Source organism: Eucyclogobius newberryi, unplaced genomic scaffold (assembly GCF_026437365.1).
Source record: "Eucyclogobius newberryi isolate DKJ021-1_F unplaced genomic scaffold, fEucNew1.0.hap1 SCAF_12, whole genome shotgun sequence".
Lineage (NCBI taxonomy): Eukaryota > Metazoa > Chordata > Actinopteri > Gobiiformes > Gobiidae > Eucyclogobius > Eucyclogobius newberryi.
Window position 1 is genome coordinate 9,482,063 of NW_027315746.1, and position 23,546 is coordinate 9,505,608.

The following is a 23,546-nucleotide window of genomic DNA, read 5'->3' on the forward strand; positions in this document are numbered from 1 at the left end:
GATAAGCAGATGGCTGACTCAGACCAGATAAATTCCATACCATGACTTTGACGTGAGCCCTATTTTTCCTCTTAAATCCTCTTAAATTGTCTTTAGGTTCTCGTCACAGTTGCTCCTTTTCTTCACAGACAGACTTGGACCATTGATTCAAACTACGATAGACTTTCATTTAGGACCTGGACCTTAAAACATTTGAGTTCTGATTTGTGACCCGACAACAGCGGTTCCCAAACTTTTTATTCCAGCAACCCAACAACCTGTGGCTACCATAGCATCCTTCCCCTACCTCAGAAGCTATTGTCTTATTAAAACATAATTATTTCTGGTTAATAAACATGATTTAGAAGAGTAGAAGCCTGATTATATTGACATACTTTATAGAATCAATTAATCTGTCATCTCTTCATCAAAAATCATGAAGTGTGGACCTCTTTTCTGAGCATATGTTAAGAATGTATAAAATAAATATTGTAGTAATTCTAAGGCCATACTGTACTTATTATTATTTTTTTTAATAAGAGTAGGGCTCGTGTGGCTGTACTTTGACTAAACCTTACACACATATTAACTTCATCACCAAACTTTAATCTTTTTTCTGTGAATACATGCGCATCCCTGTTGACGTAGAGCAGTGAGCCCACTTCCGGTACAATAAAAACAAAGCGAGCACGACACCGGAAATGGCCGCGGACAAAAAAAAGGAAGCACCCGAAGAGCGTCAAAACATAAACACAGCAGCGGCGCAGCAGCGGAGCCTTGTGCGGTCGCAGTTAGCTCGCCTCCCGCTCCGTTTCTCTCACGTTGAAGCCTCCCCCATGTCCCGCTTCGTCCTCCAGAGGCGTCAGACTCCCGGCCCGTAGCCCGCTTTGCACGATCCGGTGCGCGGACGGCGACATTTACGGGAGAGAGTTGAGTCAGGAGTGCGCTTCGTCAGGGCCTTCGCGTCGCAGAGGTAAGAGAACTCTCCCGATCCCAGGCGTTTCGCCCGGCGGGGAAGGCGACGTCACTCACGCACCATAACGTACTATAAAACTATAAATACCGCAGAATATCACCTCAACACAGTGAATATTTAAATAAACTAAAACACGGTTAACCACATTTTAATTATTATGATGGCAAAATGTATTCATAAGCAAAAATAAAACTGAAACTAAAACTATAAATAAGAAAAATAAATAAATTAACTAAAACTATTAAGCAAGTAAGACTAGATTCAAAATTAGTTTGTAAAAGTTAAATTGAATCAATGTATTTAACTTTGAAGAGAATTAAGAACAACAATTATAGATTACTCTATAAATTGTATGCACTGTATGACCTCAATTAAATCAAACATTATGAATTCTTATTTATTGCTATAATAATGCTATCTTTTTTAATTTTTGTCTTTAAAAAAATAATGAATTTGTATTTTTTTTATGTACATAATATTTAACGTATTTATTAGTTGTTGTTGCTTTTGTTGTATTGATGTTCCTTAATACCAATAATCGTCACTATAGTGTATATAATAATAAAATAACTTAAATTCAACTTATAATTAAAGAAAACGCACGAAACGCACGAAACCACGCCCCCACGGAACGAAATGCCTCGCGTCCAGCGCTAGCCTAGCTGCTATGCTAACGCTCCTTAGCATCTCGCCTCGCGCTGCTTAAGTCGCACACTTTATTTTGACACCTCGCCGCAGAAACGCGCGTGACAGCTGTCTCGTCGCGTTGCACGTTAGCTTAGCATTAGCCGGACACGATTTAAACTCGCACAAAACCCCACGTCGCGCGCTGTAGCCGTGTTTAGCCGTGCGGGAACGTGTGCATTTAAAGCCCCCCCGTTCGCACAAAAACAACATGAAGAACGCGGCGCCAGACACGAGCCGAATTATCTGCGAATTGACTCCAGGGAGCGAGTGGACGTGAAAGGCGTTTGATTGACACCGCGTAAAGGTAATAAAACGCGGCCTAAAGTGTTCGGCACGCTGCGGTACTAACGCCGTGCAAAGTCGTGCGTAAAACAGCCGTGGATCGTGCGTAAAAGCCACGGGTCGTGCGTCAACTTTTGCACGAGGACCGATCATAACTTGTGCAAGGACCGATCATGACTTGTGCAAGGACCGATCATGACTTGTGCAAGGATCGATCATGACTTGTGCAAGGATCGATCATGACTTGTGCAAGGATCGATCATGACTTGTGCAAGGACCGATCATGACTTGTGCAAGGATCGATCATGACTTGTGCAAGGATCGATCATGACTTGTGCAAGGATCGATCATGACTTGTGCAAGGATCGATCATGACTTGTGCAAGGACCGATCATGACTTGTGCAAGGATCGATCATGACTTGTGCAAGGATCGATCATGACTTGTGCAAGGATCGATCATGACTTGTGCAAGGACCGATCATGACTTGTGCAAGGATCGATCATGACTTGTGCAAGGATCGATCATGACTTGTGCAAGGATCGATCATAACTTGTGCGTGTGTGTGTTTTGTCCCAGGTCGCCCCGAGGTGCTGCTCTGATCACGCGAAGGAGGATGGCCGAGGGTGACGGTAAATCCACGGCGCTTAACGGTGAGGATCAGAACGCGACTATTTATACGAGACGCGCCGCAGAGAGTGTCCCCGGTCCACGTTTGAGCGCGTGCGACCGGCGGGGACTGTGAGGGACAGAGGGGCACGGAGAGGAACTGCAATAACGCCATCTGATTATGCATTTAGAGGTTTTAATCAATTGCAAAGTCAGAGAGAGAGGCAAGTTTATTTGTAGAGCACAAGTCGTACATGAGGCAATTCCAAAGTGCTTCACACAACAGGAAAAAAAAAAATGCATGAAAATCACAAAGACATGACAGAAATCACAAAGCCTTTATTTCTATTCATTCAATTTATCATTAATTAAAAGTGAGAGAGAGTGGATTAGCAATTAGCGCAGTCACAATGTCAAATTTTACTGTCGCCATAAGTGTGAGAAGAAACGTCACAATTTAAAGTGATGTATGGCAGGTTTGAGTGATTTTCAAATTTTGTCTTTATTCAATGTATTTATATCTGCTGTGCACACACATTATAGTTTTACACCAATCAAGTGGGTATTTGCGGAGTAAATGTTGAAAAAGCTGTTGAAAATGACAGGAAATGACATCACACTAGGTTCTACATGACAGACAAATGATTTGCGTAATTTGCACAAAAGGAACAACTTTTTTTTGACCCTCTAAGCAATAATTCAACAAAACAAAGTCGCTCTCATATATTTTCATTTGTCAAATAACAAAAACTGTGACGTTAGATGAGATTTTATGTTTGCTGTGTAATTCCCTAGTGTGATGTCATCAATTACAAACAGGAAGTGAAATTGTAAACCTAAAAGAAATAGCTATTCTGGGATCATTTTTGAAAATAATTGTTAAGCAAAATTTATATGAAACTTAACTGCATTTTAGTTGAATGAGTCGTTCGACCTGTAGGGGGCACTTAAACGATTATTCACGATCAATGGAACCTGACAAAATAAAAGCGGAATTCTTAGTTTTCTTTAATTGCATATACATCACTGTTCCTTTAATACTTGATCAGCTTTATGAAATCAAACTTTCTGAAGTTGTTGTGATATAAATTGCCACATAAAACTCACTTTACATTTGGTTGTACTTTTTGGGGTCCAGATTGGATAGAAACATACATTATTTTGCTTCTAAAATAGTCACGATGATTAGTTTTTAGTTCTTAAGATTATATTGTGACCTGAATTATCATGATTATTATTAACCGGTTAATCTTTTCATCCCGATTAGCAACATATAAACCCTTTAAAATGCTCTGTCATCAGAATGTTCAAAACTCAAGAATGAAGGTGACCATTACGCATTATCCATTATTTACTGACATTAGATGTAAATAGTAATGGTTTTCACTTTATTTAACCAAAAAGTAACTAACAATTTTGAAATTCCAGCTTAGAAATGTCAGTTGGCTTGCTTTTTTTTTCTACAAAATATGAAAATTGTATTTGAGCTTCACACAAAGTATAATATGTCGTAACGTTTGTTATATCTGTGGCTAAAATTAAAAATGACTGTGGGATCCACATTTCTTTCAGTATTTGTCGAGTAAAACATACAACTCAATTTTGCCTTAATTAAAAATGCTTGTGTCTGCCATAAGCTCCTATTAAATGAACAAATAATGTAAAATACAACCGTAAATGTCTTTGAAGCAGGCACTAATGTCACACGTGTGTCTCAGTGGTTTTCATTTGCCAAAAACACCTTGATTTTTCATATTTTGTGGCATTTGAAATCACATTATGTTCTACTTTCTTTTTTCCTCCATTTTTTTAGATTAGTATGTTTACACACTTTTAAAGGGTCTAATGCAGACCTGGGCAAATTACGGCCCGCGGGCCACATACCGCTTTGTCTTTATAATCCAAACATGCCAAGTAAAAAAAATGAAAAATATTATAAAAAAAAATAAATAAAAACATCTTAGCTCCAGGGGCCCTCGTCATGTTTTAATCTGGACCCAAGAAAGATTTTAGTTTATATTTTTTAACTCTGCAACATCTGCACTTAGATGACATGAAATTAATTAAATAATAGATTCAATAGCCTATATTTGACAGAAAAGTGATATTTTATTTGATATTTAATATACATATTGTTGGCATGCTCGTTTATGAAAGAAGGGGCAAGAATCAAAAAGAGTTAGAATGAAAATGTTTAATCCCTGCCATGTACAAGACTAATACAGATAACCAGAGCGCTTACCTAAAATGTCCCTATCAAATGTGTCGGCGACTTACACGGGCGTAGTCCGGACGCGCCTTGTCCCTGTGCGCTCAAACAATTTATACATTTTAATATGGGGCGTGATATGAAGGTTGACGCCTTCTCTCAGTATTATTCCATTCGCCATTCTATCACGCAGAGATGTCCTTGAGTTTGTTCTGCCAGGATGCGGTCCTCCTATGTCTTATCAAGAAGTGCGTAATAGAGCAAGAATGTGGTGTGTGCCAGCGTGTGATGGAACTAACCCTTCATAGTCTAAGCATAACTCAGTTATTAAATCAAAGTATAGTTTAAAGGTGGTATGGACGATTTTTTTCAGCAATTTTTTTATCATATTTCCTCGTGGCGTGGATAAATCATTTGTCCTGCCACGTATCAATCATAAAACGCACCTACCGCTCACCTGCAGCCGCGTCAGGCTCGTCCCCATGTTTCCGCGTACCTAAGCGCATGGATCTATCATAATATAGTTCCCTCAGTGTACGGGGCAAAATGAAGACGGAGAAAGACAGTTCGAGCTGACGCAGAAGTGGACAGAAATCTACGGGAGACGAGCGATGCGATGCGCTCCGTTGCGCTAATAAACAAACGCACGTGTGTGTTGTATCGGTCCACACGGGGGAGTGGCATGCGCACTTCCACCTGCGTTCTCAAATCGCTGAAAAATCGTCCATACCGCCTTTAATACAATTTAGTAAAGTTAATATTTGGTATTCCCTTCAATATATACCTATTTTTTTTTTCACACCAATGATCGTGGACCGGCCCTCCGCTACTTGCCTTGAAGGAAAATAATTGCCCACCCCTGGTCTAATGCAACCCTGAATTAGTCAAAGGCAAGGCAAGGCAAGGCAAGTTTATTTGTAGAGCACATTTCATACACAAGGCAATTCAAAGTGCTTCACAGCAGGAAAAATGCATTCAAATCACAAAGAAATTACAGAAACAGAAATACAATAAAATTAACTAAATTAAAAATTATCAATCCAACTTATTTTCTAAACTAATAAAATCACAAACAAAAGAGAAGAGTGCAAAGAAAAAATCCTTTCAGTCATATGCGCAGCTAAACAAAACTGTTTTTAGCTTAGATTTGAACATTGTCAGAGTAGAAGCCTGTCTCACATCTTCAGGAAGACTGTTCCAGATTTTAGCTGCATAAAACTGAAACGCAGATTCCCCATGTTTTGTCCTGACTCTGGGCACCAGCAAGAGGCCGGTCCCTGAGGTCCTCAGAGTCCGAGATGGTTCATATGGCACTAACATATCCAAGATGTACTTTGGTGCTAGGCCATGGAGAGACTTGTACACAAGCAGAGCTGCTTTAAAGTCTATTCTCTGAGCCACAGGGAGCCAGTGCAGAGACCTGAGAACAGGACTAATGTGATCATACTTCCTGGTTCTAGTCAGGAAATACTTTTTTTTTTTTAACCAAATAAATGTAAATATGTTGACTGAAGCTCTCTAGAGAGAAGAAAATGTCTAGTTGATGAAAGTCGGATTTGTTTTTAATTTCATTTATTTTTTTATATTATGTTTTGAGATTTTGAGTCATAAAAACGTTTGTTTCTTATTTCTTTTGGGTCTCTATAGTCCAGATTACGGTTATCAAGGTGCGATTGGTCGATTCCTTGTTGCAGACCTACAGAACGCCCTAAAAGTCTTGATTTCTTTGCGAGGAAATAGAAATATTAGCATGTTTTCTGATATAAATCTCACCTTTTATACAACCCACGTGGCATCAGTTAAAAAAGCTGGACACGAGTGCAATGGGGTCAGTCTAGTTTGAGTTTGTGTTTGAGTTTGTCCTTGTGTCTTTTTCTCAGGTGGCACAGAAGATAAAGATCCAGAGGAGGATCAACACAAAGATGGAGGTGCCTCAGGGAGCAAAGAGGGACAAACACGGGCTTCTATTACAGACGGTAAATCACACTTGTCCATTACATAACACAACAGTCGGCGTTGGAGAGTAGTAGTGCAAAACCCACCCACAAATCACTTTATCCAGTTTGACAAAAGCGGCTTCTAATACGCTGCACATAGTAATAATAAAACAGAATGAAGAAATCAGTGAAAATTAAACTATGAAATGGACAAATTGGCATGAATAAATAAAAACACAATTTAAAAAAAAGTTGACAAAGGACCACACGACTCGCGCTGTGTAAAAAGCGGGAAAATATGATGTATTATCTAAGCATTATCCATATTACAACTAAATATATTATTTTAGATTCCATCCTTAGAGGAACAAGAGCAATTGAAAGTTAGTTCAGCATTCTGTAGGAACTTTACATCAATTTACAACATATTAAAATACTTTATTTGGTGCTGCTTGTGTGATGAAAGTGTTACTGCTTTGCCCGGAATGAATAATTTAAACAAAAGAAACTACTTTTTTAACCCTCTAAACATTAATTCAACACAATAAAGGCGCTTTCATATTAAAATAAAGGCGTTCTCATAAAAATAGTGACATTAGATGAGTTTTTGCCCTGTGTTTGCGTGGTAATTTCCTAGTGTGATGTAAGCAATTAAAACAGGAAGTCAAATTATAAACTTAAAAAATGACAGAATTTTTCATAATTTGTTAGCAAAATTTTCAACATATTTATCTTAACTGCATTTTAGTTCCAATGAGTCATCCATTAATTCCTGGCAAAACGACAACTCAGTGGAGAAAAGAAGGTTTCCAATTAGTTTTTATTTAAATCAACCCAAACTGTAGTTGTAGTATGTCGGTGTAATCGCTCATTCGTCCAGGCGTGTTCCATTGTAGAAAAGGCTTCAGTTGTAGTCATCTGGACTCGGTTAGAAAGAATTAGACGTTTCGACTCTCATCCAAGAGTCATTGTCAATAAGAGAATTTAGGTTGAGAACTCAGATATTTATACTATTCTGTGGTAAGACCAGCCCATTGGAGGAACCTTCCTTAACTCCTCTTTCAAACCATCTTTTCTCCCTGCTTAAGTTCCTGTTTATTTTAAACCAGGTAACACTAAGACAAAAACTGGTTCATCCTAAGGACAAGTTGCCGACTCAAAAACAGAGCAATGTAGTTTATTCTATCCAATGCAGTGAAGAAAGTTGTAAAGAACGTTACATAGGTGAGACTAAACAGCCTCTGCACAAGAGGCTTTATCAGCACAGAAGAAATACAAGTTCAGGACCACAGAGCGCCGTGCATCTCCATCTTGAAGCCTCTAATCACTCGTTTGAAGACGGTGAGGTGAAGGTTTTAAGCAGGGAGAAAAGATGGTTTGAAAGAGGAGTCAAGGAAGCTATTTTTGTTAAAAAAGAAAGACCTTCTTTAAACAGAAATGGAGGGCTAAGATTCAATCTTCCTGGTATCTATAATGGGTTACTGAACCCCTGGAGAGGTAGAGGACCAGGACCAGGACATTTATATGTGAATCAGGTACTCAGGGTGGGTGAGCCAGGGTCTCACAAAGACAAAGAGGAGACTAATAGCCCATTAAAGGACTGAATAGGCATCTCGGTAGATACAAGGGGGTAAGTTTCGGTTGAAACAAACAACAAACTCGTTCCACTTCAGGAAGGCTCCTCCCAATGGGCTGGACTTGCCACAGAATAGTATAAATATCTGAGTTCTCGACCTAAATTCTCTTATTGACAATGACTCTTGGATGAGAGTCGAAACGTCTATTTTTTTCTAACCGAGTCCAGATGACTACAACTGAAGCTTTTTCTACTATGTAGTTGTAGTAGTACTAGTAGTACACGGGCGTCTTCTGGTGCCACATAGTCCAGAGTCTGTCGTGGTAATGGCGTGGCGGTTTCCCCGTGTGCAGCGCCAACAGAAACGGGAGAGGGCTCGCGGGACAAGCCGATGCCGGACGCTGGGGGCGGGGACGGCGACAACAACAACAACCACGACGACGAGGAGGACACGGACAGCATGGACGGCAGCGGGCTGTTCTCCCTGACGGAGGACGGGGAGCGAGAGAGCGAGGGAGGCCGGCGAGAGCGCACCAGAGCCAGAGACGCCGCCAAAAGAGCCGCGCGGAAGAGGAACCGGCCAGGAGGGGGCGCCAACCACTCCTCCAGCTCCGAGGAGGAGGACGACGATGAGGAGGAGGACGACGAGCAGAAAGATGTAAATGTTTGAATGTCGCTGCAAGATTATTAGAGTCGCTCGTGTTGAAACCCAGTCGTCCTGTATTACAATATAATAAGGTGCAACACACAACAATGAATAATAACAGTAGCAAAATATATCAAAAGGGCATGCATACAATTTGGAATTTACAACTAAAATATACTTGGTCTGAATATATACACAATTTACAGTTATCAATAGTGCAAAACTAGTGCAATGGACCAATAGAGACGTCATATACTAAACAATTAAACTGCAATGTTTAATTGACTAATCATGACTAATTGACTATTAAAAGTTGTGTTTTGATAAGCTCTGGAGTAGACTATACAGACTCTTAAACACATACAAGAAGGTATTTTTATAACAAAAATTGAGGCTTTTTTCTATCGAAATGGCAAAAAAAGAACTGTACTGAATTTTCCGGCACCTGCATGATAAAGAAGAAAAAAAACATATATAAGTCTCACTGGAGTATGAAATAAGGTTGCAAGTGTGAAAATAACAAATAATACCACATTTATTATATAAGTATAATAATAAGTATAAGTCGCACCCCGGCCAAAACTAAGAAAAAAAGGTGTGACTTGGTAAATTCTGATTTTCATCAATAACACATTTAATTTGTAAATATTCTTTATTTACAATATTTAACCTTTATTTGGTTGATAATGTTGACTTCTAAATCTATAATTGTTAGTTGCCATCTGGGATTCATAAAACCATAATGATTATGGGTGTGAAAATTCTATTTAAAGATAATTCTAAACAAAAACATGCAATTTCAAATGATACGTCTCTATCCTAATGTCTTGGCCGTCTCGCTGTCAGGACGACGACGACGATGACGACGAGGCCATGGATGCGTGGCTGGGGGCGGAGCTGCGGGACATGCGCGGCCCGGTGTGGCGAGCCGTGCCCTCTATACGCTCCCGGGAGGTCGGGCGTGACGCGGCGCAGTTCGTGAGGCGCGTGTGCGGGGCGCGGGGGCTGGTGCAGAGGCTGGAGCAGCAGGGGCGGCTGGAGCGGCACGCCGGGTGTGTCAACACGCTGCACTTCAACCAGTCGGGCACGCGGCTGGCCTCGGGCAGCGACGACCTCCGGGTCATCATCTGGGACTGGGCGGTCAAGCGGGCGGAGCTGGAGTTCGACAGCGGCCACAAGAGCAACGTCTTTCAGGTGAGGACTGGAAGGTTGGACCAGTGCCGTCTTTTCTGTGGCGATTGGGCAGCTCGACCTGTCACCATGACTACTATATTGACTTATTGTTTAATATATGGTCGTGGGTTTCAGAATGATGAGAGATTAAGACAATTAACCATTAACAATTTAAATATCATGGAGAAAAGTCCTCAAAATGTTGCATAAAACAGGAACCTGAAACCCATGGATACTCGTTAGGGCTCCAATGATTAATCCACTAATTATGCGGCAGCCCGAATATTTATTGTCTGAAAATCAATTTCTCAGCCTGAAGAATCATTACAAAGTTATGGGCCCACAGGCGCGCGCGGCATCGCACCGTCATAAGAACAAGATAAATGTGTTGTTTTAAGTATATAAGTATAAATATAAGTATAAGTCGCACCCCAGCCAAAACTATGAAAAAAAAGGTGCGACTTATAGTCTGGTTAATACGATATATACCCTTCTTTTCTCTTTAAAGTAAATTGGTTACTGTTGTTTTTGTGGTGTTCTTACTGTTGCTGAAAGTTTAGAGACTGTGATGAGCTCATGCCGGCTGCTCTGAACTTGAAGCCGTTGCGTAGCGCGCACTCGCTCGTGCCGTTGCGTAGCGCGCACTCGCTCGTGCCGTTGCGTAGCGCGCACTCGCTCGTGCCGTTGCGTAGCGCGCACTCCCTCGTGCCGTTGCGTAGTGCGCACTCGCTTGTGCCGTTGCGTAGCGCGCACTCGCTCGTGCCGTTGCGTAGGGCGCACTCGCTCGTGCCGTTGCGTAGCGCGCACTCGCTCGTGCCGTTGCGCACTCGCTCGTGCCGTTGCGTAGCGCGCACTCGCTCGCACTCACGTTGTCACTTCTGGCGTTTGCAGGCAAAGTTCCTGCCCCACAGCGGCGACTCGACCCTGGCCATGTGCGCTCGGGATGGACAGATCCGAGTGGCCGAGCTCTCGGCGACGCAGCGCTGCAAAAACACCAAACGAGTGGCACAGCACAAGGGCGCGGCGCACAAGGTTAGCATGTCGCATTTTTGAATACAAAGTGCAGCAAAGTGTTGAAGGAAATCATTTGGAGATTTGGTTTACAACTAAAACAAAATTGTCTAGAGACTTTAGACTGAGGAAACGCTGGATTCCTTATGAAAAATAGATGCGTTTCTTGGATTCAAAAACTCCAAAACAACATAAAATGGACTCGATCGTCGTAGATTTGACAAAAAGCATAGGTAGGATTTAGTTTAACTTTAATCTGTAGCTGTGCTTTGTGCGTTGATATTTTCAGTTGGCCCTTGAGCCAGACTCGCCGTGCTCTTTCCTGTCGGCCGGAGAAGACGCAGTTGTGTTTGGTATTGACCTGCGTCTAGACCGGCCCGCCAAGTGAGTAATTCTCCCGAGATCGATCAACGACGGCGCTTTCCTGCTTAAATAACGGTTTAATAAATACAATTTAAAAAAAAACACTCAACAGGCAAAAAAACAAAGTAATCCATGAATTAGCAGACAATTTTTGTGTGTTTTTTTGTGATTGGCCGATTCATTAACCTGTTACCACCCACCTATTTTCGCCCTGTGCACAATGGTTGGACATACCCAAATGGCATTGCTTATTAAAAGAGGATCTTATGTTCCACATGCAAGTGTGATGCATCATTAGAAAGCTTAGGCCTTCTAGTTTCTGCAGATGTGCACATGACACACTGTCAGGGCTTCAGAACTTACACTACAGAGGCCCAAACATAAACAAAACATCCTTTTTTTTTTAGTCTCGCCTGAATATTGTCAATTTGTAATGGTCCTGAGCATGACATACTTCATTGTGTGCTTATGCTGTTCACTGTACATGATGTTTATCTTGTTGACAACAACTGTGTAAAGTTTCAGATCTCTAGGAACAGGCATTTTGGTGCTGTTGACCTTTTTGTATCAAAAAGTATATTCGGAACAAGTGATCCAAATATGTGCCAACTGTGCCAAACTGTTTTATTACAATTTTAGCTCCTCTATGATCATAAAACATATGAAGTACATGTGAAAATGTGTATGAGTTTACCCATGAATTTCCCATATAAAAGGTGAACAAAAAAAATAAATAAATATATATATATATATATATATATATATATATATATATATATATATATATATATATATATATATATATATATATATATATATATATATATATATATATATATATATATATATAAAATTATTATTATTATTATTTTTTTTTTTATATATAATACATATATCTAACAAAATGCGCGTCCCAAAGGCTAATAAAATCAGAAAACGTGATGTGTAAAATCTAGTCGCAAAATGCAGAAAAATCTAGGCTCTGACAGCCTTACGCACGAGAACAGGGAGAATTCTGTGTAAATAAACCCTTTGTCCCGCCTACCTCTCAAAAGGTCTCCTTATTGGCTAGAATAATATGTCAATCAAAGTCTCCTACCTGACTGTTAGCAGAAGCTAAGGGCTAAAAACAACATGAATGCGCGTGTCGGAAGCGGCGCATTTTTTCCCTCCGGAGGCTGTAGAGAACAAACCCATGGACAGAAAAATGTGTGGATGGTCTCATTCTGTAGGTAACAGTCTGAGGAAGAGATCGATGCCAAACATTATCTTATAAGTCAAACAGGTCATTTGTTATGGACGGAGAAATGCGGCGGACGAGCCTTAATCCTGATATCGTCATACGAAGAAAAGTTTGTTTACTTGACAATATCTCGAAATCGGATAACTTCAGGAAAAATACAAGTGGATATTGTTTTTCAATGATTCCTTACGGACAGACTGAATACAAGGATGTACAGAATTAAAGCCGTTTCGTCCGTCATAAACAGCAAACATGTAGGACATGCGTTTGTAAAAGTTGAGACTTTCTCACAAACTATTGGCAATTGCTTCTTGGGGCATATTATTCAATGTAAATCAATGACATATTCGTTTTGTTGAGAAAATAAGCTTTAAAATGATGTATAACTTGCTGGTACTGACCACGGAAATAAAAGTGATGATGGAAGAGAACTTTTGTAATTTGGAAAATGCTCGCCGGCGGACAGGTGGATGGTAACAGGTTTTAAACGTTGAAATGAATTGGAGAGAAAAAAGTATAAATGATGCAATCTACCTCCTTCTGTTTGTTCAGTATTGCATGAATATTTGACTTTTGATAACGGTTACTCCGCGGTATGACATTGTTATGCGTTTCACAAATGAACTATAAGTTTGTGGAAGTTGAACCTTTCAACTTTTGTAGAGTAATGTTGCTTCTAAATCCTGTTACTCAAGGGAAAGTACACTGTAGTGGTGCAAGGAATTACCGTATTTTCCGGACGATAAGTTGCACCGGAGTTTAAGTCGCACCAGCCAAAAAATGCATAATAGAGAAGAAAAAAACATATATAAGTTGCACTGGAGTATGAAATGCGGTTGTAAGTGTGAAAATAACAAATAATATCACATAACACATAAGTCGCTCCGGAGTATACGTATAAGTATAAATACAAGTATAAGTCGCACCCCGGCCAAAACAATGAAAAAAGGTGCAACGTATAGTCCGGAAAATACGGTACCCAAGTCCGAGTGAAAAAAGTATTACTACTCAAGTAACATTTAACCCAGGGGTGTGACATCTAATTTATCATTTTAAGTTCATGTGATTTGAAGGATAAAACGTTAAATAATGCACAAACCCTGGTATTTAAATTTAAACTTGGCACTACCCACCTCTGTTGAAATAAAAGTATTACCGTATTTTCCGCACTATAAGGCGCACTTAAAAGCCATTTCATTTTCTCAAAAAAACGACTTATAGTCCGGTGCGCCTTTTTATATATGAAAAATGATTGAAAAAAGATCATTCATTGACACTGCGCCTTATAATCCAGTGCGGGAAATACGGTACAGTTTGAAATCTGCAGCGTTCAATAAACCTTGAATCTAACTTGTGTTTGGTCTTCTGTTCGGTCTTTAGTAAACTAGTGGTCGTGAAGGAGGGCGATAAAAAAGTGGGACTGTACACCATCTTCGTGAACCCGGCGACGACGCATAACTTTGCTGTGGGCGGGAGAGATCAGTATGTCAGGTGTGTAAACAACAACAACAACAACAACACTCGATTGAAACGCTGTGGCTTCTGTGGAAGAATTGACCCTGTTTGACGACTTTTTTACTCCTTTTCCTCACACGCGTTCAGGATCTACGACCAGAGGAAGATAAATGAAAACGACAATAACGGCGTCCTCAAAAAGTTCTGTCCATCGCATCTCGTTTCCAGCGAGGCCAAAACCAACATAACGTGCCTGGTGTACAGTCATGACGGCACAGGTACAGTTACTCCTTTGTTTGTACCCATAGCAACGTGGAGGTTGTGGATGTGCCATGTGTTTTTAATAATAATCATTTTAATAATTCTAATATTTTTAATAATACTAATGATTAAATAATAAATCTAATATTTTAATAATACTAATAATTAAATAATAATACATCTGATATATTAATATTTTTCTAATAACACTAATTCAATAATAATAAATCTAATATTTTAATAATGCATGTAATAATACTAATTTAATAATAATAAATCTAATATTTTAATAATACTAATTAAGAAATCTAGCATTTTTTAATAATATATTTTAATAATACTAATAATTCAGTACTATTAAATCTAATATATTAATAATTCATTTAATAATACTAATCTAATAATAAGATCTAGAATTTTAATAGTTTTAAATAATACTAATAATTAAATAATAAATCTATTATTTTAATAATACTAATTTAACATAATACATCTAATATTTTAATAATAATAATGATAATAATGTTTGATATATCTGATTATTTCTATTGCTAATGAAAGGAGAAGAGTGGTGGCTGTATATTTACACAATCGTCACAAGTATTGGTGCATTGATACCGATACTGGAAAATACAATGAACACAGTATCGATTCCCTAACTTCCGATACTGATCCCATTCGCCATTTTGAGAACACAAATATTTTCACCCACTTCCACCCCCAGAGAACATGAGATGCTTAATTTTAAAGCTCAGAAACGTCACATTTCAGAGTTTATTTTTGTGTGTTTTGGGTAATGGGTGCACAAATGATGAAGTATTAACATGCTGAAGTAGTTTTGAGGAAAGTTTAAGCTTCCTTTTAGCTACAAAAATAAATACATTCAGTTTTATTTAGTACAGAAAAAAAAACATTTAAATTCAGCTCTGTTTATGGCCCTAGCTCCATAAGAATGTTTCAATTTGTCACAATTGTTAACAAATTATATATTAATCATGTTTAACGGTAACACAAATGACACAAATCCATCTCAGACCCTTTCTACAAGTTATGTTTTGAGGTGAAGATTAATGATCAGATTAAAGTTTTTGTCAAGAAAACAAGTTCTGAATATAAGTTGTTATTTTTCTGTGTCTTTGTTGCAGTTCAGTCTTAAATAAAATGACCAAACGTTGACCATTTCCTCCTTGTCCAGAGCTCCTGGCCAGTTACAACGACGAGGACATTTATTTATTCGACTCGAACCACAGCGACGGGGCCGACTACCTCCGACGCTACAAAGGGCACCGCAACAACGCTACAGGTCCGGCATTCCGCTTCCAACGCCTCTTTCTCGTAATCGCCAACGTGCCCGAGTACTCACTGTCGTTGTGTTTGTGCCACAGTGAAGGGGGTGAACTTCTACGGCCCCTGCAGCGAGTTCGTGGTCAGCGGCAGCGACTGCGGACACATCTACCTGTGGGACAAGTACTCGGCGCGCATCGTGCAGTTCATGGAGGGCGACAGAGGGGGCGTGGTGAGTCAAACACGCAGACGTCGCCTTTCAAAGCGCCACTTTTTTTTTGTCCGGGCGACGTGGCGGTGGTTCTCAAACGGAGTCCTCTGAAGGTCAATATATGTGCTGAATTTAGAGGTAATAGAGGTTCAAGAATTTAGAGCTAAAAAGGTTCAAGAATTTAGAGTTAACGACGTTCAAGAATTTAGAGTTAATCGACGATCAAGAATTTAGAGTTAATCGACGTTCAAGAATTTAGAGTTAATCGACGTTCAAGAATTTAGAGTTAATCGACGTTCAAGAATTTAGAGTTAATCGACGATCAAGAATTTAGAGTTAATCGACGTTCAAGAATTTAGAGTTAACGACGTTCAAGAATTTAGAGTTAATCGACGTTCAAGAATTTAGAGTTAATCGACGTTCAAGAATTTAGAGTTAATCGACGTTCAAGAATTTAGAGTTAATCGACGTTCAAGAATTTAGAGTTAATCGACGTTCAAGAATTTAGAGTTAATCGACGTTCAAGAATTTAGAGTTAATCGACGATCAAGAATTTAGAGTTAATCGACGATCAAGAATTTAGAGTTAATCGACGATCAAGAATTTAGAGTTAATCGACGTTCAAGAATTTAGAGTTAATCGACGTTCAAGAATTTAGAGTTAATCGACGTTCAAGAATTTAGAGTTAATCGACGTTCAAGAATTTAGAGTTAATCGACGTTCAAGAATTTAGAGTTAACGACGTTCAAGAATTTAGAGTTAACGACGTTCAAGAATTTAGAGTTAATCGACGTTCAAGAATTTAGAGTTAATCGACGATCAAGAATTTAGAGTTAATCGACGATCAAGAATTTAGAGTTAATCGACGTTCAAGAATTTAGAGTTAATCGACGTTCAAGAATTTAGAGTTAATCGACGATCAAGAATTTAGAGTTAATCGACGTTCAAGAATTTAGAGTTAATCGACGTTCAAGAATTTAGAGTTAATCGACGTTCAAGAATTTAGAGTTAATCGACGATCAAGAATTTAGAGTTAACGACGATCAAGAATTTAGAGTTAATCGACGTTCAAGAATTTAGTTAATCGACGTTCAAGAATTTAGAGTTAATCGACGTTCAAGAATTTAGAGTTAATCGACGTTCAAGAATTTAGAGTTAATCGACGTTCAAGAATTTAGAGTTAACGACGTTCAAGAATTTAGAGTTAATCGACGTTCAAGAATTTAGAGTTAATCGACGTTCAAGAATTTAGAGTTAATCGACGATCAAGAATTTAGAGTTAATCGACGATCAAGAATTTAGAGTTAATCGACGATCAAGAATTTAGAGTTAATCGACGATCAAGAATTTAGAGTTAATCGACGTTCAAGAATTTAGAGTTAATCGACGTTCAAGAATTTAGAGTTAATCGACGATCAAGAATTTAGAGTTAATCGACGATCAAGAATTTAGAGTTAACGACGTTCAAGAATTTAGAGTTAATCGACGATCAAGAATTTAGAGTTAACGACGTTCAAGAATTTAGAGTTAATCGACGTTCAAGAATTTAGAGTTAATCGACGTTCAAGAATTTAGAGTTAATCGACGTTCAAGAATTTAGAGTTAATCGACGTTCAAGAATTTAGAGTTAATCGACGTTCAAGAATTTAGAGTTAACCGACGTTCAAGAATTTAGAGTTAACGACGTTCAAGAATTTAGAGTTAATCGACGTTCAAGAATTTAGAGTTAATCGACGTTCAAGAATTTAGAGTTAATCGACGTTCAAGAATTTAGAGTTAATCGACGTTCAAGAATTTAGAGTTAATCGACGTTCAAGAATTTAGAGTTAATCGACGTTCAAGAATTTAGAGTTAATCGACGTTCAAGAATTTAGAGTTAATCGACGATCAAGAATTTAGAGTAAATCGACGATCAAGAATTTAGAGTTAATCGACGATCAAGAATTTAGAGTAAATCGACGATCAAGAATTTAGAGTTAATCGACGATCAAGAATTTAGAGTTAAGCAACATTTTGTCCGTCCCGTCTTTGAGCTTTTTTGCATTTTTTGTGTCATCCGTTTCTTTGTGACGGTTGTGACATTTTCTAAGCACAAAATACGGTAGTCAGGTTTTTTTTGGACAATGTGTTCATTTAGAAAAGGGTTTACAGAGATCCTCCTGTGTCGGGCTTAATGTGACGGTTTGTTATTGTGACGCTCAAATTGTTATTGACGTGGTTTAGATACTTCAAATATTTTCTTAGGTGGAACTCGGTGTGAAAAGTTTGAGAACCACTGCTCTTTAAAAAAAAAAAAAAAAGGGAAATCAACCCATTTATTTATTCCTTGTTTTAGTTCAACCATCTTCTACATGATTTGAAGCACCAGTTGTGGTTTTTGTTCGATTTCAGTCAGTTTTACACAGTTTTTGACCAAATTTAAAGCGACATAAGTCAAAGCTCATCACTAGGGCTGCAACAGTTAATTGACTAATTAGTAGAAAATAATCATTATCTGGACTTGACTGATTATAAAACGCATACAAATTGACCTCTTTTATAACAAACATGTACCGTATTTTCTGGACTATAAGTCGCACCAGCCAGAAAAAACATGTATAAGTCGTACTGGAGTATGAAATGCAGTTGCAAGTGTGAAAATAACAAGTAATATCACATATAAGTCGCTCCGGAGTATAAGTATAAATATAAGTTGCACCCCGGCCAAAACTATGACAAAAGGTGCAACTTATAGTCCGGAAAATACGGTAAATATTCTCCATCTTGATGTCTTCGAGCACCATATTTAAGCCTTTATTTGTTTCCCAAGTCGACTTCTAAAATAGTAGTTTGTTGCAGCCCGACTTCCATGAGGAATCCGGCCTCGCTTTAGTTTAATTTGCTTAGTTTACTCTTGTTTTAAGCCTGGTTTATACCTGACACCCGAGTGTTTTCTGACCGTTTGTGTCTGTGTCCAGGTGAACTGTTTGGAGCCACACCCGCACCTCCCCGGGATGGCCACCAGCGGCTTAGACCACGACATCAAACTGTGGGCCCCGACGGCAGAGGCCCCCACCACACTAGAAGGACTCAAAGAGGTAAGTGTCCTGCACCAAAGAGAACCAGTCACTCTAGAAAGAACAGACTCGCTTTATTGACTGAAACGCTCGGGTTTAAAGCTCGTTTCAGACTAGTTTTCAAAAGAATTTAGTTTGAAATGAGACACATTTTCCTGAAAGTGTAATTGTCTTATTTATACATTATTTTATTTATTCTTTATTTCAGACTCAAGCGGTCCATATAAGATAATTCAAAACACACAAGACAAACAGAAGATTGTATTATATTGGCAGTTGAGATGTCAAGATTGTTTGGTTAATCGATGATGATGATGATGATGATGATGATGATGATGATGATGATGATGATGATGATGATGATGATGATGATGATGATGATGATGATGATGATGATGATGATGATAATAATAAGAAATCCAATAATAATGATGATAATAAACCCAAGAATATTAATAATGATGAACCCAAGAATAGTAATAATAAATCCAAATATAGCCGCAAGCGGCAATGATCGGCCCTCGCCACGCCGCCGCCACGCCGCAAGAGGAGGGGGCGCTAACGCGCCCCAATTGTCCTTTTATTACGCCTACTGCTGAATCTGTGACGCTGTCACATCTTCTCCCCTTTGTTTTACCATCAAAAAGCAATTTTATTTTGAATTCTTGGCACAATGTGCGGCTTTGCCGCACGGACACCGTGACTCTTTGAATAAAAATGTGGATCACTTTTGATGGTCCTGAAGATGAGTCTCACCAAATTTCAGGTTAATAGGGCTAACGCCCTAAGAGGAGTTTGTGAAAGTATAAAGTGTAAACATGTTCTGGCGATTTCCCCATTGGAATAACATGGATGGTTTCGGTCATCGTTACGGCAACGCCATAACAATTATGACATGGGTCTCATTGACTTTTTTGATGGGGATGCTAAAATTGAGTTGTGTGTCAAATTTCATATAATTTCGCAAAACTAAACATTTAACCTCCATATAAAATCTGTAGGGGGCGCTGTGGCGCCAAATGAATTTATTTCACTTCAAGTGGGTTTAGGGCAAAGAGTTTAACAACTGATTCTAATTTGACGCAATTCGGACTTTATCTGCGCAAACGGCAGAAATTTTAAATATGGGAGATTTCTGAAATTCTAGCTACAGTTTGCGGCTTCGCCGCACAGAGACCGTGAGAGGTATCAATGTAATTTGGATAACTTTTGATGTCCCACTCCTCAGTAGCATTTTCACCAAATTTCAGCTTTTTAGGGCCAACGCCCTGGGAGGAGTTCGTAAAAGTACGACGTTTGGAAAAACTCCAAAATCATGTTTAGCCATTTTTGAAGCAATATGGCCGACATTTGGTTGGGCGGACGGCGTTGCCGTAATAATATTTTTTACTTCTCTTGTCACCATCTACCTCTGCGCCAAATTTCATGATTCTACGATCAGATTTTTTTTGGGTCATTTCCCATCTCTCAATGCATTTTTGGTACATTTGGGGGCGCTGACGCGCCAATTTTTTTAATTTTAGAAAAGGGAAATAGCCAGAATGTAGAGAGGCACGATTTTTAGAGGCGTGCAAATTTTTGTGACTTTTCGTCAATGTTCACTGGGTGAAAAATAGGGGGGTTGGTCCCGAGAAGAAGAAGAAGAAGAAGAAAGAAAGAAAGAATAATATTCCGATGCGAAAACAATGTTTCCCATTTTTCAAATATCATAAACTATACATTTTCGGAAAGCGCTCGCGCTTTCCTACCTCATGGTGTGGGTCCCTGGTCACTGACGGGTACTTTCGATAATTTTGAGTGGGCTCCGCCCACTTTGTGTTTTTGGCCCTCTATACAGTAATAATGTTCAATTTTTGCCTTACATGCTTATATGCACGGAACATGCAAGAGATGGGGAACGTATTCGTGAGCTACTTAGCGCAAATGAGTGCTTTATATGGGGATGACGACCGCTTCGCGGTCGTCATCCCAATGTAAAGTGCTCGTTTAGTGCGAACTTTTGCACGGGCTTCGCCCGTTTACAACGGTAATGTTCCATTTTCCTACAACTAATTAGTATGCACGGGGCGTGCATGAGTGGAGGAGTGCGTTAGTGAGTGTTTGGAAGTGGGCGAGCGCTTCGCGCTCGATTTTGTGCGCACTACGTGCGCACTTTCGCAGCCGTGCTTCGCACGGCCTTACGAGATTAATAGGCCTCTCGCCAGCTTGTGGCGCTCGGGCCTAATAATAATAATGATGATAATAATCTCAATAATAATAATAATAATAATAATGATAATAATAAACCCGAGAATATTAATAATAATGAACCCAAAAATTATAAAAAATAATAAACACAAAAATAATAACTTAAAAATAAAAAATAATAAACCCCAAAATAATGATATTAAACCTAAAATAATAATAAACCCAATAATGATGATAATAATAATATCAAACCCATTAATAATAATAGTGGGAATTGTAGATGGCAACGATGAGTAATTTCAGTTCAATATAGACTCCAAAATGGTCCAAGCTACTACTTTTTTCATTCTAAATTTGATTTTATAAAGCCGGATTTGTGAAAGAAAGCAAATGAAGGAATCCAGAAAAAACTTGAATAATGGTATGAACATGACAGAATAATCATAACACTACATGGCTTGGAATAAGAAGCAATTTATCGAAACTCCAACAAATGACAATTAAGTGAAACTCCGACAGTTGACCCTCAGAGAAACTAGTGAGCGGTCGTGTATTTCCTCGAGCTGTTTGATCCCTGACTCCGGTGCGTTCTCAGGTGATGAAGAAAAACAAGCGTGAGCGAGACGAGGACAGCGTTCGTCATGGCGACCAGTACGACACTCAGCTGCTGTGGTTCCTGATGCGACACATGAGGAACCGGCGGCCGCAGAGGGTGAGCAAGAAGAGCATCAAGAGTTTAGAACTGCCACGTCCATGTGTTCTAATGTTTTAAGCCACGATGATTATTATATCAACCTTCTGTTCCAATATATGAAAACTGGAGCATTTCGTGTGTAGAAGTGGGCGATATTTACTACGATATTTGGCCTCCTGCCTGAGGGGAGTGGCCTCCTGCCTGAGGGGAGTGGCCTCCTGCCTGAGGGGAGTGGCCTCCTGCCTGAGGGGAGTGGCTCAAATAGTCCGTGTCCAGGGTGAGAAGGGTCGGCTGTGATCCGACCTGCTCGTCTCAGAGCCCTGGAGACGTACAGGTCCTGCAGAGATGGAAGTCTGCAGCCGATCACCTTCTCATCAGAGGGTGCTGTAGTCTCTGTTTGTCCCTGGCTGTGGCTCCAGCGTACCACACGGTGATGGAGGAGGTGATGGAGGAGGTGATGGAGGAGGTGATGGAGGAGGAGATGGAGGAGGAGATGGAGTAGGAGATGGAGGAGGTGATGGAGGAGGAGATGGAGGAGGAGATGGAGGAGGTGATGGAGGAGGAGATGGAGGAGGAGATGGAAGAGGTGATGGAGGAGGTGATGGAGGAGGTGATGGAGGAGGTGATGGAGGAGGTGATGGAAGAGGTGATGGAAGAGGTGATGGAGGAGGTGATGGAGGAGGAGATGGAAGAGGTGATGGAGGAGGAGATGGAGGAGGAGATGGAGGAGGAGATGGAGGAGGTGATGGAGGAGGAGATGGAGGAGGTGATGGAAGAGGTGATGGAGGAGGAGATGGAAGAGGTGATGGAGGAGGTGATGGAGGAGGTGATGGAAGAGGTGATGGAGGAGGTGATGGAGGAGGAGATGGAAGAGGTGATGGAGGAGGAGATGGAGGAGGAGATGGAGGAGGAGATGGAGGAGGTGATGGAGGAGGTGATGGAGGAGGTGATGGAAGAGGTGATGGAAGAGGTGATGGAGGAGGAGATGGAGGAGGTGATGGAGGAGGTGATGGAGGAGGAGATGGAGGAGGTGATGGAAGAGGTGATGGAGGAGGAGATGGAGGAGGTGATGGAAGAGGTGATGGAGGAGGAGATGGCCGTGTAGAACTGCACTATCATCTTGTCTTTCCTCAGCTGCCACAGGAAGTACGTCCTCTGCTGGACCTTCCCTGTGAGGGAGCTGATGGTGATCTCCCACTTGAGGTCTTGAGTGATGAAAACAACAAGAAAATCACAAAAAAGGACAAAACGTCACAGTCCTGAAACGTTTTTAAATTATCTTGAGAATGATCAGAGCTGGTAAAACACCACAGGGAGAGAACAGAGAAAATAAAGTACTATTATTTTGTATTGTCAGTGTAGAAAATTGACAAACTGGAATTTTCTTTAATCATTCAAATGGTTGGAAATGTGTCAGGACGAGCTGCTAGAACATGAGGCGGATCCCGATAAAACACTTGTCCCGTTTGTGTCGCCTCAGGCCCGTCGTGAAGGAGCCGACGTCGACACAGACGAGTCGTGGAGCTCCCCGGACTCGTCAGACGAAGAGGAGGGCGGCCCAGACCACGTCCAGTGCATGTCGTCATGAGCCGCGGTCACACGGCGACTAACCACACTATCAGACACGCCCACTGCAAAAGAGTAAACATACAGACACGCCCACTGCAAGAGAGTAAACGTACAGACACGCCCACTGCAAGAGAGTAAA

At 40.0% G+C, this 23,546-nt stretch overlaps 1 protein-coding gene across 1 annotated transcript; it reads left to right on the forward strand.

Moving 5' to 3' along the window:
• Positions 1–936: 936 nt before the first annotated feature.
• Positions 937–23,458, forward strand: dcaf8 (DDB1 and CUL4 associated factor 8). The gene is made up of 14 exons (XM_072440726.1): positions 937–952; positions 2,503–2,576; positions 6,622–6,717; positions 8,608–8,912; positions 9,747–10,094; positions 10,965–11,105; positions 11,374–11,468; positions 14,071–14,181; positions 14,293–14,423; positions 15,602–15,709; positions 15,792–15,922; positions 18,859–18,978; positions 21,740–21,856; positions 23,319–23,458. The coding sequence occupies exons 2-14, from the start codon at positions 2,540–2,542 to the stop codon at positions 23,424–23,426; spliced, it is 1,848 nt and encodes a 615-aa protein (XP_072296827.1). The 5' UTR covers positions 937–952; positions 2,503–2,539; the 3' UTR covers positions 23,427–23,458.
• The last annotated feature ends 88 nt before the right edge of the window (positions 23,459–23,546 follow it).

What these genes read in the sequence shown, in the direction of transcription:
- dcaf8 (XM_072440726.1), top strand. Translation starts at nt 2,540, where the DNA reads ATGGCCGAGGGTGACGGTAAATCCACGGCGCTTAACG. An exon ending in GGGAGAGATCAGTATGTCAG is followed by an intron (nt 14,182 to 14,292) that starts GTGTGTAAACAA and finishes ACACGCGTTCAG; the next exon opens with GATCTACGACCAGAGGAAGA. An exon ending in AGGGCGACAGAGGGGGCGTG is followed by an intron (nt 15,923 to 18,858) that starts GTGAGTCAAACA and finishes GTCTGTGTCCAG; the next exon opens with GTGAACTGTTTGGAGCCACA.